This window comes from Dromiciops gliroides, chromosome 1 (assembly GCF_019393635.1).
Source record: "Dromiciops gliroides isolate mDroGli1 chromosome 1, mDroGli1.pri, whole genome shotgun sequence".
Classification (NCBI taxonomy): Eukaryota; Metazoa; Chordata; class Mammalia; order Microbiotheria; family Microbiotheriidae; genus Dromiciops; species Dromiciops gliroides.
Window position 1 is genome coordinate 415,895,284 of NC_057861.1, and position 18,291 is coordinate 415,913,574.

Below are 18,291 nucleotides of genomic sequence, written 5' to 3' on the forward strand. Positions count from 1 at the left end.
GCTTTGCTAAATCTCAACCCTGACAGCCAATGCTAAAAACTAGATGGTTATTTTCTAAGATTAATCACAAGGGAAGAGAGGTCACATAGTATAGTGGATAGAGAACCAGAGTCACAATTAGGAACACCCAGATTCTTGTAAACAGCATATTGTTGGCTTCTGGGTTTTTTTGTTTTGTTTTGTTTTTCTTTCAGTGCAATGAGGGTTAAGTGACTTGTCCAGGGTCACACAGCTTGTAAGTGTCAAATGTCTGAGGCCAGATTTGAACTCAGGTCCTTCTCAATCCAGGGCTGGTGCCTTATCCACTGGGTCACCTAGCTGCCCCCTGGGAACACCCAGATTCAAGCCTTACCTTTGACACATACAGATATGTGACCCTGGGTAAGTCACTTAACCCTTTAGTATCCCAATTAACTCTCTGGGACTCTTGGTTGCAGAGCAGTGACAATCTGCATTGATAGTTTCCTCATTGGCAAATTTCCTCTATCAATGAAATCAAAGGTCGAAAAAATAAAACGAGGGGTAAAAAACACAAAAAATCGAATAATGTAGGAATGTGTAGGGGTGTTATGGTTATTTTTTTAGGAGGCTAGCAAGGAAGCTAGTTAGATGGGGAAGAATTGGGGTGAATTATGATCTTCCCTCATCCTTGCCTCCTTGGAATGTTTGGGAACATAAATAAAACAACAGATGGGGAATCTCTTTGCAAAAAGGGCGTTAGCAAAGAAAGCCAAGACAGCCCCAGTGTCCTTTAGAATCATCCAGTCTGCATTGCCTAGAATGAAAAATGCACAGGAGAAGAGCACTGATTGGGCTATTAAAGCTTTATTATTTCTAGGTTTGACTCTACTGATAAATTTGTTACTAGGGTGGAGTATTAAAGTTTCCTGAGCCTCTCAAAATGCCAGTCCATACCACCCCAAACCAGGGAAACATTAATGTCTAACCTAGACTTAATCTTCAATTGACTTAAAACAATGGGCCTAGACTTTTTGTGACTAAACTCAAGAAAGCAACAGAGATCTTCCAATTACAGTGATTAAGCTCTTAATAGGCACAGGAGGAAGTCAATCCCTTCCTTATTAGCAGAACTGAAGTGTTATCTTTCCTGCTGGAAGAATGTGGATGTCCTGTCCTCAAGATAAATAGGAAATGGATGAGATCCAGGTGGAGGTGGTGGGTCTCATCCAAGGCAAGATCAGAGAGGGCCAAGGTTCCTGCTGAGCTCCCCGAACCTTGGAGGTCTCCTTGAACATTCTGTTCTGGGGCTTAGCTAAACCAGAGGTCTATGTAAGTGCATGACACAGAAACTATCGAGGGGCCAGATATCCAACTGAACAAATGTACACCTGGGAAAACCAAAAAAAGCGTTAGAGAGGGAAACAGATCCGACAGTGAGCAAGAGATGGACCAGCCTGTAGGCCAAGAGATGTTCTTAGAGGAAGGAGCCACTACCCCTTCCATGGCTCAAAGGCTCTTGGGTTATGGCCCAGACTGCTTTGAAAAGCCCCTGGTCAAAAGGGAGGTTTTGAAGCAAAAGAATTGAAATGATAAGAATAATTTTCATAGCTAGTATTATGAAAGCAGACTCTCCAGGGACCTCCACTTTTACAACACTGTTTTGGCATTGTTTTACTTGTAAGATCATCAAGAAATTAGAAATATTGAAAATACTGAAGCTCGACTTGCTTAAGAATAGTTCAAATTTCGGGCCTTTTATTATGTTTTATTGCCTTTTGCCTTAGTGAGAAGTGAAATGTCTTCCTATAGAGAGTTCCACAAGGGACTTAGGAAAAGGAAAATGATTTCTAAAACTTACAAAAACAAAAACATTTAACTAGTGCGACTGTAATATTTAAGAAGAAAAGATGCAGGAGACAGCCAATCTCTCTGATCTCTCTGAGCAGGTTTATAAGCAGTTTTCAAAGTGTGGTCTACAGATACCTGGGGGTCCTCAAGACTTTTTCATGGGGTCTGTGAGACCCTCTAAGAGGGTCCTTGAAGTTAAAACTCTATTCATATCAATACCAAGATGTTATTTGCTTATTAAAATATCCCTCCCTCTTATAACACTATAGCAGTATACATATATCATTATTGCATTTCATATACTTGTTATATATACTTAACCCCAATTGCCTTAAAACACCTGGTGTCATCTCCAGTTGTCCTTATCTATATCTTGTCACTGGACCCAGATGGTTCTGGAGGAGAGACTGAGGTTGGTGACCTTGCACAGCCCTCGCTCACTTAAATTCAATTCAGTGCAAGTCACAACATCATCCCAATGTCATTGTCCCTCTTTGAGAATGAAAAACAAATAAACAAACAAACAACAGGTAAATATTATATACTATGTACTATAACCAAAACAACCTATCAAAATAGACTGAATGCAGAAACATATCCATCTCTATTCTGTTAAGGAAGACATTAAAGAAATTTCTGAAAATATGTAAAATAATGCCAATTCTAATATTTTTATTTTGGAAAATAGTTAACTTTCATAATTATGTTATATATAAATATGTTATGCTAACATGTAATGGATTTATCACTTTAAAATGAATAAGCACATGTTTTAAAAACTATCAGTTTTCTAACTAGCTGTGTGACCCTGGGCAAGTCACTTAACCCTCACTGCCCTGCACAAAAACAAAACAAAACTATCAGTTTTAAATTTTAATACAGTAAATATTGATAGCTATAAGCCAAATAAACAAAAGCAACAAAAGCTCTTTTGGATCCTTAATCATTTTGAATAGTGTAAAGGGGGCCTGAGACCAAAAAGTTTGAGATGGACCAGTGTGGCTGAGTTGTCCTCAGGAGTGAGGAAGATCTGGTTTTGAATGCTGCCTCACATGATTACCACCTGCCCTACCCTGGACAAATTCATCTCTCTGGGTCTTTGTTTCTTGTAAAATGAAAAAGTTGGACTTGAGGATACCTAAAGTCCCTTCCAGATCTAAATCTATGATGCATGACTATTCATAGGTTAGTGGGAAGTTTTATGCTGTCCTCAGCTGTTCAGATTTCCTTTGCTAGAAATGAGTAATTCATACAAAGAAGAAGAGCCAGGCCCCATTCTGCTAAATGAGGTACCTAAATTAGATGATCTATAAAGTCCTTTCTAATTCTATTGTTCTGTGGTTCATCGGATTAAGTCATGGGTTCTTTACCTGAGATATATTAAGGGATATATGGATAGACTTGGAGAGATCCTTCAGCTTGGTTGGGGGCAGGGGTAGATATAAAACCATTTTTACCATATAATATAATGGATTAAATGTATAAATAATTAAAATGTATAAAAATAAATTGTGATATAATTAAATATAATAGCATAATATTAATAATATAAAATATGTACATATTTTGTTTCCTTTTAAATCCTATGTATTTTATTTTATGTATTTAAAAACATTATCATGAGAAGGGTTTATTAGGCTTCACTGGACTGCCAAAGGTGTGCAGGACACCCCCCCCCCCAAATATTTAGAACCCTTGACTAAAGAAAAGGGAGCATAGGAGTGTTTTACTCAGTGAAAGGACATTAGGGCTCAAGGATTGAGAAAAGGACAAAGACTGGGGGAAAATAATTTTTTGCTGTTATTTTGTTCAATTGGAAATTAAAAAGAACAAAGGAATACTCCCAAGCTTTCAGTTGCCCAATTTCCACCTTACCCCAACCTTTAAATCAGGAACTCTGGGTAAAGGTAGTAGTGTAAATTTGCTTTTTCTTCTAAAAAGAACAAAGAAATACTTTTTTTTGGAGGGGGGCAGGGCAATGAGGGTTAAGTGACTTGCCCAGGGTCACACAGCAGTATAAGTGTCAAGTGTCTGAGGCTGGATTTGAACTCAGATCCTCCAAGCTAGTACTCTATCCATCCACTACACCACCTAGCTGCCCCAGAAATACTTTTAAATCATGCTAAAGTCACAAACATTCTTTTTTTAAAGAAAATACAAATATTTGAGGACTTTAAATTTCAATTTCCATGCCACTTCCCCTCCCCTAGCTCATCTTCATGTCATGGCATGCATTATTCCTCTCCCTGCTTTCCAACTCTTGCTCTGAGAGTTATAATAGATCAGCACCAACATTCCTGGAAAAGACACCATTCTCTCTGACTTTCCTGTCCAAAACACTCCTCCCTTATGACTATTCCCCTAAATAATGTTTTTCCCCTATTAGAATACAAGCTTCTTGAATACAAGCTATCTTGCTTGTGCTTGTATTTTTATTCCCAGTATTTAGAATAGTAAGAATCTTACTATGTGCCAAGCACTAAGTGCCCATTCATTCATTCATTCATTCATTCATTCATTGGCCAATCTTTACAAGATCTTGGAATCCCAGATTTAGAATGAAACCTGGCAGTTCAACTCTACCCAAAATATGTGTCTTCCTACAACTAACTCAATCTGTCGTCTAACCTCAACTTGAATATCTTTCATGATGGGTAATCTACTACCTGCTAAGGCAGATCATTCTATTTTGGAAGTAACCCATTTCTAGTTGGTACGAGGTGATTCCCCATATTGAGCTGAACAGTCTGCCTCCCTGTAATTCCCATCTGTTGGCTTTTGTTCTGCCTTTTACCCTTTAACATTTCATGATTCTAAGGAATTCTATTGGAAGAAAGTAATATTTCTGGTAACAGATCTCATCCCATAGGCAAGCACAAAAGTGGAGGGCACTAAGTAGATGACAGAAGATTATGTCAGAGCTGGAAGAGACCTCGGAGACCATATAATTGAACTCTCATTTTATAGGTGAGGAATTTTGAAGCCCGGAGAATGATTTCCCCAAGGTCACAGAGCTAGTTAGTAGAAGAGTTAAGGCTAGAGCAGCATAGAATAAAAATAATACTTCTTCCCTATGGCAGCCCTTCAAATATTTCACATTTTTTTTTCATCCTCTCTACCTACTGCATGTCTCCTTTTCTTCAGGCAAAACATACCTGGTTCCTTAATAGGGCATAGTTCAAAATCACCTCATTCTACTAAACAAAGGGCCTTGCATATTGTAGGAACTGAAGAGGTTACTCTCCTCTGATGAGCTCCAGCAGTTAGGATCAGTGTGTGTGTGTGTGTGTGTGTGTGTGTGTGTGTGTGTGTGTGTGTAAAATGGTGGGGCAGAAAGAGGGTAGATGTGCTTTCTCACACAGCCAGAAAATACATTTTGGTACAAGAAAAGCTGCCTTTTAAATAGATTTATATGTAGCTTTTCTACCCAGTTTCAAAAGTTCTAATTCCCCCTAGATTTTAGGAATATGATGACCCTTCTATGCTAAAAAAAAAAAAAAGGCATCCATGCATGGCTAATCTGCTGGGGTTTTTTGTTTGTTGGTAAGAAAGTGCAGTTTGTTTTGAAAGTTGGACTGGTTAAATGTCACTTATAAGAACAGTCCTTTTTGTTTGCCCATTGCCTGTACTTCTACCTGGATTCTTTGTTCTGTAGGCAAAAAGGACACAGATATATAGTAAGTGGGTCCTGGTCTAGAAACCATGAGGCTCATAGGATCAAAGACACAGAGCCAGGAAGGGAATTCAGAGGTCTTGTAGTCATAGAATCATAGCTGTAGAGGTGACAGTGATCTTAGAAATTATTAAGTCCAATCACTTGATTTTATAGATGAGGATAGTGAGACACAGACAAAATTAAAAAAAAATAATAATTGCATAGGTTCCTGGCTTCCTTCAAGTTCCGGCTAAAATTTTACTTCCTACAAGAAGACTCTGTCACTCCCCTTTAACCAGTGCCTTCTCTCTGGTAATTATTTCCTGTTTATCCAGTATATAACTTACTTGTATGTAGTGGTTTGCATGTTGTCTCTCCCATTAGACTGTGAGCTCCTTGAGAACAGGGACTGTCTTTTGCCTTTCTTTGGTATTCCTAGCACTTAGTACAGGGCTTGGCACACAGTAGGTGATTAACTAACTTGCTGGTATCTTAAGGTAGGATTTGAACTTGCGTATTTCTGATTCCCTGCTCGCAGTATTGTAGGAAGTAGCTTTTTGGGCAGCTAGGTGAGCACCAGAACTGGAGTCAGGAAGACCTGAATTCATATGTGGCCTCAGACACTTACTAGCTGTGTGACCCTGTACAAATCACTTAAATCTGTTTGCTTCAGTTTCCTCATCTGTAAAATGAGCTGGAGAAGGAAATGGCAAACCTCTCCAGTATCTTAGCCAAAAAAACCCCAAATGGGGTCACGGAGAGTCAGACAGGACTGAACAACAACTGAACAATTTCTGACTCACGGTTTGTTGCTCTTTCTAACCCCATGCTATTTTTCATTTTATAGATATTGAATCTAAGGCTCAGAGAGATTAAGTGATTTGTCTAAGGTTACACAGACAGTAAGTGGGATAAGCAGGATTCAAAGCCATGTCTTAGGCCCCAACATTCAGTGTTCTTTTCTGCTGTACCACAAGGGGTTTCTTGAGAAAGCTGAGAGGTACAAGGACATCCTGAAGAAAAGGTACAAAGTCTGGAGTCCCCACAAACAGAGGACTGGGCAGATGGATATTCTTCTTCAAAGTATTTAAGATACTTAAGCTTGGAATGATCAAGGGGGCATAGTCTTTCTCCTATCTCCTCTCCTTGAAAAGAATTCTTATACAAATGATGGGCACACTATCCAACCCAATGTAAACCAATTTAAGACTATTATAATTAAGCAAACATTTACTAAGAAACTATTTGACAAGGTGCTGACATGATGAGAACGTTTCTCTTGTTGCTGTCTTTGCTTAGGCCACCAATGCCAGAAGGCCAAATCCTATCCTTACAGGCCAGGACGTGTTGTTTGGATAGCTGCAGTTTAAGAATGAAAGTCTCATTGATACTGCAGGGTAATCATCCAGGGGGATTGATTTTTATTTGAATATTGATAGCCTAGAGCAGAGAGCTAATCCTGAAAGGGCCTAGTTTCTTTAGGACCCCATGTCTCTTCCCACCCCACCCCATAATGCATCTAAGATTAACTCAATTCCTCCAAGGATGAAGAAGGAATGTGGCTGAGTTCCATCTTGCTGTGTGTACATAAGCCTGCACTGCATTCATGAAAGAAAGCTGACCCCAACCCCCATAAGGACAATCCCAAAATAAATTTGTCAGTGACCTCCAGGGTACAGAAACAGGAAGGGCAGGCTTTTGCTCCAGGCCTCTCTCACTAGAGGCTCAACTTCTGCAGAGCTGAGGAAAACTCTAGGGAGCAAGGTCCTTGTGGAGAGTGTCAGATTCTGGGCATGTGCATTCTTCAGGTTCCTAAGAAAACTCACTGAAGGGTTGGATCCCTGTAAGGCAACCCTGCAAATACAGCCATATTTCTCAGCTAAGAAAAGCAGTTCTATGTTGTTTAATTGTAGGACCAAGCTTGGCCCCAAAGAAGAGAATATTCTTCCTTCACTTCTTTGCACAAGTAGGGACCATGAATATGGAACACAGAATATGCTGTTCAGACTTGGTTGATGTGTTGGTTAGTTTTGACAAAGTGCTTCCCCCCCCCTCCACCCCCGATTTTTTCTTTTTTCTTCTTTCTTCTTCTTTTTTTTTTTTTTGGCGGGGCAATGGGGGTTAAGTGACTTGCCCAGGGTCACGCAGCTAGTAATTGTCAAGTGTGTGAGGCTGTATTTGAACTCTGGTACTCCTGAATCCAGGGCCGGTGCTTATCCACTGCACCACCTAGCCGCCCCCTCTTCTTTATTCTAATAAACAGCTTTCTGGGTGATGGAGGGAAGGCATAATTGGAAGAGAAAGTGATGGTAAGACAAACATATATTAATAAAAAATTTTTAAAAAGAAAAGCCGTTCTACTCACTGAAGGTTCGTATGATATCGCTGGGCTGGCTGCGGAAGCTGGCCCCAAAACCATTCACGGCCCTCACAGCAAACTGGTACTGGGTATCTGCAATGAGTCCCTTAAGAACCATGGAGTCCATCTGGATCTGTTCTTTGATTAAAGTCCAACTGTTGTCGAAATCTGGCCTTTATCATTAAAAAAAAAGAAAGAGGAGGAGGGAGGAGTGCTTCAGAAATACCAGAGGAAAGGAAAACTGTATAAACCAACAACATTTGAACTCTGGAAGCAATACTCGTAAAAATGAATAACGGCTTCCTATCTAAAAAGTGACCTGTATTGTAAATCAGAGGCTGTATATTTGTGGGTTCTCCCAATAAAACATATTGGATAATTTGTAGGACCAGCCTTAAACTTGATTTAAAGGTTGCCTTCCTGCTCCTTCCCCACCTCCATTTAGACTATGATGGAAAGATAACAGCAGTTCTGATAATCATTCAAGGACTCTTCTGTCCAGATGTTTCATAAACAAGCATCCACTCGGTGATCCTTGTCCCCAGAGGTCAGGGGAACAGAGATGCAATCTATTCCCACCTTGCAGTTCATAAAACAAATAAAGGTTTTTATAGGGTGGCTAATTGCATTAATCCTAGGAGAAAACCCTAGAGATTCTGTTCTTGGCAAGTCCTTACTTGTCCCCAAAATGTGAAAGGAGATTTAATAGCCACAGGCCTGATAGGGTGCTAAATTTTCACATTTCTAGCAATAGACCCTATATGGAAGGGTAGAAATTGTCCCAGGGCACCTGTCTGCCTCTGGGCACAGAACTTTCATGTGGGCCTCTGAATGAACCCTCCACACAAAGAGAGCCAGGTTGGGAGAGAGTTAGGGCCTCCACAAACATCACACAGGCATGTTACAGTTGTTTCTGGCATAATGATAGCGTCTGTGGATTATCTAGGCCCTTTGATTCTTATTCATTCACAGAAATAGAATTTGACTTATGGAAGGGCAAACAGAGATCATCTCTGATCTCCTTTTACAGATTAAAAAAAAGCCATGTTCCCAGAGAAGAAGTAGATCACCCAAGATCACACTGCTAGTTTGTGGGAGAAGTTTGGCTTGAATTCAGGGCTTCTGACTAGTCTCTATTCATTTCACAAGCATTTAGTACCCCCCCTCCCAAACACAATTACATGCCTAGAATTGTGCTGGGCTTGCAAATGTTCTCCAGAGTGAAGATCACAGGGTCATAGATTTAGAGCTGGAAGGGACCCCAAAGGTTACTAAACTCTGTCTCCCTTTCCCACTTTTTTTTTTTTTTTGCGGGGCAATTGGGGTTAAGTGACTTGCCCAGGGTCACACAGCTAGTAAGCGTCAAGTGTCTGAGGCCGGATTTGAACTCAGGTACTCCTGAATCCAGGGCCGGTGCTTAATCCACTGCACCACCTAGCCGCCCCCTTCCCCACTTTTGAAAATGAGGAACCTGAGGCCCAGAGAGCTTAACTAACTTGCCCAGGATCACACAGCTAGTAAGAATCTGAGGTATGATTTCATTCTGATGACTCATTGTGATGTGACATTAACCCATGGCTCTTGAAAGCTATCCCTAAATTTGTACAGACTCTGGAAGATACTACCACTCTGGAAAGTAATGGCCCTAGGAACAGACTGTGCCTGCTTTCCAAGGACCAGCTGAACACCACCACCATCACTATCACAATTATCGCTACTACAATTATTATTGTAATTTATAAAGCACTATATAATTTGCAAGACATTTAATAAATGATAACTCCTTTGAACCATAGAGCAACCCCATTTCATCTGGATGACAGAGGCTCAGTTCTGAGGGATTTATCCCCGATAAACTGGCCAAGTGTTGATGAATTATTTGGCCATGGCAAGCCATGACACAAAGAAAAATGCAAATTGTCCCTCAATCAATCAATAAGCACCACATTTTTAATATGTGCTGGGTACTATGCTAAGTGTTGGCAACACAAAGCAAAAAACAGAGTATCCCCTACCCTAAATGAGCTTACATTCTAATGGAGGAGAGGAGATTTACATTAAAAAGTAAATATCAGATGCATGAAGAGTAGATGGAAAGTAATTTGAGGGGAGGAGGTGCTAACTTCTTGGGGCACTGGGAAAGGCCTCTGTTGAAGGTAGATCCACCTTAAAGGAAGCCAGTTTTACCAACAACAGCAAAGAAGGAGGAGGAGGAGGAGGAGGAGGAGGAGGAGGAGGAGGAGGAGGAGGAGGAGGAGGAGGAGGAGGAGAAGAAGAAGAAGGAGAAGAGAAAAATCCCAGGTATTGGGGAGGGGGGAGCCAAGATAAAAGTCCAAAATTGGGAAATGGTATATTGTGTATGAGGAACAGCAAACAGACCATTGTGGCTGGACCTTAGAGTATGTATGTAGAGTGAAGTTATGTGTAAAGAGCTCAGAAAGACAGGAAGGGGCCAGGATATGAAGAAATTTAAATGCCAGTTAGAAGAATTTATATTGGATTCTAGAAGTAGGATGTCCCGTGCTTAATTGTTGGTGTTAGGGATTTACCTGAGACTCAGAGACAAAAGAAGAAATAGTGAGTTTTTCCTATACTTTATAGGAAAATCATGTTGCTAGTTGGGTAAAGTGAAGAGAAACTAAAGTCAGGGAGACCAGTTAGAAGGCTACTGCTGTAGTCCATGTGAAAAGCAATGACAGCCTGAGACAGGGTGGTGCCTGTGTGTGTGGAGAAGGGAATTCACACAAGAGATGTTATGGAAAAAGAAATCACAAAATTTGGAAACTCATTGGCTATGTGGGGTAATCAAGAGTGAGGAGTCAGGGATGACAATGAAGTTGCAAACTCAGTTGAGTGGATTCAAGGGAAGACTGTAAGAGGGGAGGGGGTGTTGCGGGTAAAGGTTATGGGTTTTCTTTTGTACATATTGAGTCTGAGATGCCTACAAGACATTCAGTTTGAGATGTCTATAAAGAGATTGACGATGCAAGAATGGAACTTAGGAGGAAGACTTTCAACTGTATAAATATAACATTAGATATTAATAACAAGCAAGTATATAATACCTGAAGATTTCCAAAGTGATTTACAAATATTATCTCATTTGATTCCCTCAACAAACCTGAGAAGTAAGTTCAATAATTATCCCTGTTTTACAGATGGGAAAACTGAGGGAGATAGAGGTTAATTCCAGGGGTTGGTTGCATAGCTAATAAGTGTCTGAGGTCAAATTTGAACTCAGGTCTTCCTGACTCTTGGTCATTCACTCTATCTACCCCACCACCTTTCTGCCTTAACTCATAGGATCTGATGAGTTCATAAAATGTGCAATCATAAAGCAAGAGACAAGAAGGGCCAGGATAGAGCCTTGGAACACAGCTTTTTAGTTAGTGGGTATCATATGGATGAAGATCCCAAAAGAGCCCGAGGAGTGATCAGACAGGCAAGAAGAGAACCAAGAGGGTTCAGAGTCACTGAGGCTGTCTGGCTCCTTTTCAGCCTCAGAGGTGATGGTGGCAGAGGGGGAGACCAGGCAGATGGTATTAAGAACCAAATAGTCTTATGGAAAGAACTATATGAATGGATGCAAAGTGAAGTGAGAAGAACCAGGACATCATTGTGCACAGTAACAGCAATGTTGTAATGATGATCAATTGTGAAAGACTTGGCTATTCTCATTACAATGATCCAGAGACAGTTCCTAAGGCCTCATGGTGAAAAAATGCTATCCACCTCCAGAGAGAGAACTGATGAACTCTCAGTACAAATTGAAGTATGATTTTCTCATTTTTAAATTTTTCGTGCTTTCTTTTGAAATATGGCTAATATGGGAATGTTTTGTATGATTTCATGTGTATAATTGATACCATATTGTTTGTCTTCTCAGGGAGTAGGGCAGGGAGTGGGAGAGAGGGAGAGAATCTGGAACTCAAAAGAAGAAAAGAATGCTAAAAATTAATAAATAATAAATTAGAAAAAAGAATTGCATAATTTTTAGACCATCCATGAAAATTAACTTAATTGTTGGTTCTCAAAATGTGAGATACTTGGTCAATAACCAGGGTTACTACTGCAGGAACAGTGTCATATCAACATTGACATTCTCTCTACAAATGTAATTAAAAGATTTAAAGCAGCTGAAGCTAAATGGAAGGATGGATCACAGGTTGTTCTTGGAGAGTCAAATAGAGAGGTGGGCAGAGGTGACAACAACAACATTATCTCATTTAGTTGTTTTGACAGTTCTATTATGTAGGTATTCTTATTGTACCCATTTTGTAGACAAGGAAACTGAGGCCAAGAGGCAAAAGTCTAAGGCAGGATTTGGCCTTTCACCTTTCCTGACTATGAGTATAGCACCGCCTTGCTGTAGAGCCTACTTTTATCATGTATCCAAAGTAACAAGAAGTATCACTATGTGGGATAATTGATCATTGGCTTTCTAGGGCTCACGATGAGCATAAGAGTCATACAGTCTTTCTTGGTCACCTATAAACATGAACTTATCTGTGGGTACTTTAAAAGTGAGATTCTTGTCAAAGTGACCAGTGAATAGGCCTACTGATAAAGAACTGAATTATATCAATAATATGTAATTATATAAAAAATATATAATATTGACTTTCTTGCTATAAGTGAAGCTTTATTGCTGTTGTTCAGTCATTTCAATGTGTCTGACTCTTCATGACAACATTTGGGATTTTCTTGGTAGAGATACTGGAGTGGTTTGCTATTTCCTTCTCCAGCTCAGGAAACTGAAGCAAACAAAGTTAAGTGACTTGCCCAGTGTCACACAGCTAGGAAGTGTCTGAAGCTGAATTTGAACTCAGGAAGAGGAGTCTTCCTGACTCCAGGGCCAGCATGCCATCCACTATGCCACCTAGGTGCCTCTGCAAGGGGAGCTGGGAGGTTCTAATTCACAGTTTCTCCTTGGAGAGGCAAATGAAGGTGTCAGTTCAATTAGCTACCTAAAACAAATTATTTCCTTGTTATCTCATATTATAGAATTGATGGCAGGTAGATTTTAACCTATGACTTTGAGTGTTAGAGTTATGTGAAGCTCAGGGGTGTTAAGAAACTTGCTCATGATTTCAAAGTTAATGTGTCAGAAATGATATTTGAACCCAGGTCTTCTTGATTCAGGATCTGTCACTCCAGATGCCATGTCTCTCTGCCTCCTCTACTGATGAGATGCACTTGTGAAAAAACAAACCATTGTGAAAATAAGTTGCAGATTATAGGATGGTATCTCTTGAAGATGATGTGGAATGGGTAGTGGCAAATAAATTTTATCAATTATAACAAGAACTTAATTAGAGCCTATAGATTATATCGATATGTACTTTAAAACTCAATGACTTCAGTGCAATGACGGGGACAGGGAAAGTCATGAAAAATATAGTGGATGACCTAATTGAAGGATAAGAAATTAAAGAGTACAAGGCATCTAGATTTTCCAGATATTTCATGCTAATTAGTATAGCATCACTTTTAAAGTTTAAGAGCATTGGGAGGCATTCACTGGGTGTCATGACATAAAAAAAGACATTACTTATATTATAGTAGACTTGAGACCATTGGTCTCAATGTGGGAGTAATTTGAAAATAAGCTGTAAGTATATAAGCATATTATTGATTTACTTGAAAACAAATCAAAATCAACATTAAATTAAAAGAAGAAAAATGTGATGAATACAATTGAAGTAACTCCCTGACCCATTTGAATAAGTTGTTGGTGATTCCAAAATGGGAAATGAATAGAAGAACAGATATCAACATAGACTATCACCAAAGCTTAAAGAAATTTAAGCAATATGAACCAATGTTTACAACAAGGACACATCTGAAGGCCCGTGCAAGATAAACAGTGCAAATCAGATATTTATACCTGGAAAGGGAGTGAGCTAGTCCCATAATAAAAGCAAGAAATAATTGATAGATATCTTACATCCTCCATTGGTATTCATACAATGTCATAAGTTCTAAAGGAAGTCCCTAGAATGTTGGAAGGACACTCTGTGGAGGATCCATGGGGAGATATGGTCAAGAGTAACACAAGATGAAAAGGCAGGGATGGTCTTCTATCTTTATGATTGGAGAAAGTGCCCATGTCAATGAGATTACATAGCCATAAAAGCATTAGTTAGCTAGAAGATATAACGATATAAGATATAATGGAGTCAGGGAGAACTGAATTAAAATACTACCTCAGAATTCATTAGCTGTATAACCCTGGACAAATCATTTAACCTCTCTCAGCCCCAGTTTCCCTATCTGTAAAGTGGAGATAATAATAGCAACTATGTCACAGGATTACTGTGAGGATCAAATGAGACACACACACATATCTATATATGCATATATATGTATGTATGTATGTATGTATATATATATATATATAGAGAGAGAGAGAGAGAATTTTGCAAACCTTAAATAACTAAATAAATGTTAGCTCATTATTCACTGTACTGTGTGCTAAGTAGGTACCAGAGATATAGTTGAAATAATTTTTTGTCCCAAAGAGTTTACAATTCAGTAAAGGACATGGCAACACGTTCAAAATTGTTGAGACACTTTAATACAGTGTATGATAAAGGGCACCAAAGAGTGGTATAGATTAGTAGCTCCCAATCTTTTTTTTTAAGAATAAAGATCTTTTAGTTCCAGAAAAACCTGAGAAGACTTGTATGAACTGATGAAAAATGAAATAAACAAAACCAGGAGAACATTGTACATAGGAACAGCAGAAAAGTAAGGATGGTTAGCTGTAAAAGACTCAGCTACTCTGATCAATGCAATTAACCACAACAGTTCCAAAGGACCCATGATGAAAAATGCTATACCTCTCCAGAGAGAGAACTGATAAAGTCTCAATGGAAACTGAAGTATTTTTTCACTTTTTTTTTTGCTTTTTTGCTTCATGGCTAATATGGAAATATGTTTTACATGATTTTATATGTGTAATGGGTACAATATTGCTTGCCTTCTCATTGGGTGGGGGGGGGAAGATGGAGGGAGAGAATTTGGAACTCAAAATTTAAAGAAAAAGAATGTTAAAAAATAAACAAACTTTAAAAAGAACGAGGATCTCTTTCTTAATATAAGATGATATTACACACACATACATACACCATATAATAACAATTGTGCTGTTAGTCCTGGTTAATTGAAAAAATGAGCAATGGCCAAAAGCAACTATGAATTCAGTAACACATAAATTTGTATTTCATTAACAACAAAGGCGTCTACATTAATTTGAAGACAGAAATAAATAGATGTGCAGGACACATCATTTGCTTAGTCTGAGGAAGGTATGTCTGCTTACTGATTGCTGAATCAAGCTGCATATTTTGTTGGCATTAAATGGAATTCAAAATGATACCTGGTATGAATATGTATTCAGAGACCCTGGTTATAATTCTAGAGCCCTCCAGGGATCATTGACCTAGACTTGTTAAATTGGGAACCACTAATTTAACTAATATATACTACAGTCAGTCAGACAGTCAGTCAATAATGATTAAGCAAGGCACTATATGTGAGGCACTGTGTTAAGTACTGAAGATACCAAGAAAGGCAAAAGACAGTCCCTGCTCTCAAAGAGCTCACAGGCTAATGGAGCTCAGAGAAAGTGAAGGTCATTGTGGGCTAGACCAGGGCTTCTTAAACTTTTACCACTCACAACCCTTTTTTGACCAAGAAATTTTTATGCAACCCCACTGCTGCCAAATTTTTGTGACCCCCACATTTACTTATGTAACCCCATATGGGGTCATGAGCCACAGTTTAAGAAGCTAGGGGCCAGAGTAGTAAGGAAAGGCCTGCATAGAATTGGTGGGACCTAAATTTTGAGGCATGCATGGAGTTTGGATAGATAGGCAGTATGATGAAGAAAAAGGGACTTATGGGGGAAAGGGTGTAAATAGGAGAGGAGACAGCATGAGCAGAGACTTGGGATGAATATAACATGGTTAGGAGAAAAAATGGAGACATCTGACTGGAGAGGGGGGTTTATATTGGAGATTAATGAGAGAGATAGATTGGCTGAAGCCAAACTGGTGGGGTGGTGTAGTTGTTGTTCTTTGTCCTTTGTTCCCAAAGAGGACCATTACATTGGGGTGATGTCATGACTTGCACTGAATTGGATTTAAGTGAGGAAGGGCTGTGCAAGGTCACCAGCCTCACTCAGGGAGATCTTGAAAGCTAAGATGAGGAATTTGGCCTTATACTCTACGAATTAAAAGCCCTATTCACCCTCTTGATGCCCTCTGATCATTTCACTGTCAATACCTCAGTCAGGCCACTTTGAGGGAAACTGGTATAGTGAGACTCAACTATCTTGCTTTTTTGGTTACTAATGCCCCCATTAAAAAGTTTCTTTTAGTTGATAAGACACATTTAGATTATCTATGGATTAATTTAATCCAGGTGAATTTTGTTCCTTATTAGTGTGAATAATTGAGAGCTGCTGTGGTTGCCGCCTAAAATATGAAGTTGAAAGAAATGAGTTTAAGAATTGAGACAACTCCTCCATATCTGCTAATGAGTGACATGATATGTAGGGCATTTTCTCATCATAATGTGTATGCCTTATGGCTTTAGTTAAATGGTAAAAATATTGTCCCTCCAAAGAGAGAGGATGAGGAACTGCTGGATGGCTTCATAGCTGCCAGACTTTTTATAAGAGCCAACTTTATCATCAAAGAGGAAAATTAAGTCAAAAGAAGGAACACATTTACAAACTGAAATTAGAACAAAATCATTCCAACCCAGAAAAGTCAGCTGGGAATATCTACAAATAAAGTCAGAAAAGATATGACCTTTGAGATAAAATTATTCTGGTGTCCTTTCCCAAGATGTCCTTGTGATATTTATTGCAGGAAATAACCTCTAAGTGCTCCCTGAATGTGCCTCTGTTTACACAGGACAAGCTGTCAATATTACCAATGGTCTTCAAGCGCATATCTTAGTGGGAGATAGTATTGTGTATTTCCCATTCATTTGTGGCAGGAAAGGAACACAAGTGGATGGTTCCTTTTGCTAGTCAACCCAAGGTCTGTTCAAATCTCCCAGGTTTTATTTCTTTAAGGGAAGAAAGAGAAGAAAGGATGACACAGAGTTGAAGAGCTGTTTATAACCATGAACCCCAGTCTGACTCTGATTACCTCACTGGCTTCCTGCACCAGAGGGCACAGTAGAGGTTGGAAGAGAGACACACTCCAGGCAAAGGCAAAAATGGAGGGGATGTGATTAATCAGGCAAAGGCATAATCCTAAATTCTCTTTTCAGCCAAAGAAATTTCTCTCAACCTAAATATGTGTGTGTATATATATATATATATATATATATATATATAGTCCCCCAATTGTACATGGGGGATTTTAACAGTCATATCCTGGCAAATGAAGACTTTAGGAAGAAAAGTGTATATGGTAGCATAGACTGTTCTGCATGATAAATTTGATGCTCCTGAACCCCCAGCAGTACAGAATAGACTTTAAATTACTCCGACCTGCTCCCCCTATTTTTTGTCGGGGCAATGAGGATCAAGTGACTTGCTCAGGGTCACAAAGGGTCGCCCCCTTTTAACCATTAGTGGGGATATTTCCTCTAAGTTGTGCAGTCTCCAATGTGACTTTCCTTTTGGTCAATTGAATTCATTGGTGAGATAGCTGTCTGTAGAGGGGACTGGGGGAAACTAGGGCTATCATCAAGGATCACTTCGTACTTACTTGCCCCATTCAAGAACACAGCAGTACATCTCAATGTTGAGATGGAGAGAATGAAAGAAGAAATGGGGAAGGGACAGAAGAATTCACTGAAGCCACTACAGGGGGCAGTGTCATGCTAAAGCTCCCTTGCTTTCCTCAGTTACCCTGTGCTGCTCATTGCCACTGAATCATCAATGCCAATAGCAACCTCAATGGGGCCATTGGATGCACAGTGTTTGGTCATGACTATTTGGCAATCTCAGTGCTAGATACAGGGCTTTGTACATACTATGTGCTTAATCACTGTTTGATGAGTTAAATTGAATTGGATATCTCACTACTATTCTAGCTAAAGTCACACACACACACACACACACACACACACACAGTGACTGCCTTACAATGTGGCAAATCAATTCACTAACAAGTATTTATGAAATGTCCACTTACAGTCATCATTTGTGTGAGTTCTGTGGAAATACAAAAGAAGTAGGAGACTCAATCCTTGATTTCAAGGAACTTTGAGACAAGTTGAAAAGACATGGGAAAGGAAGGGAGGGAAACAAGTCTTTCTATAGCACTTCCTGTATGCCAGGCACAGTGCTAAGCACTTCACAAATATTATCTCATTTGTTCCTCACAACAACACTGTGAGGTAGGTGCTATTTTACAGTTGAGGAAACTAAGGCAAATAGAGGTGAAATTTACCCAGGGTCAAACAGCTAGTAAGTGCTGGAGGCCACATTTGAACTCAGGTC

At 39.4% G+C, this 18,291-nt stretch overlaps 1 protein-coding gene across 2 annotated transcripts in view; it reads right to left on the minus strand.

Annotated features, from left to right (window-relative positions):
* EGFLAM (EGF like, fibronectin type III and laminin G domains) overlaps positions 1 to 18,291 on the minus strand; it is a 252,965-nt gene that overhangs the window by 109,445 nt on the left and 125,229 nt on the right. For both annotated transcript variants that reach the window (XM_043975361.1, XM_043975360.1), the window contains exon 7: positions 7,830 to 7,996. In XM_043975361.1, the coding sequence (XP_043831296.1) occupies positions 7,830 to 7,996 (167 nt within the window). The remainder of the gene's footprint in view (positions 1 to 7,829; positions 7,997 to 18,291) is intronic.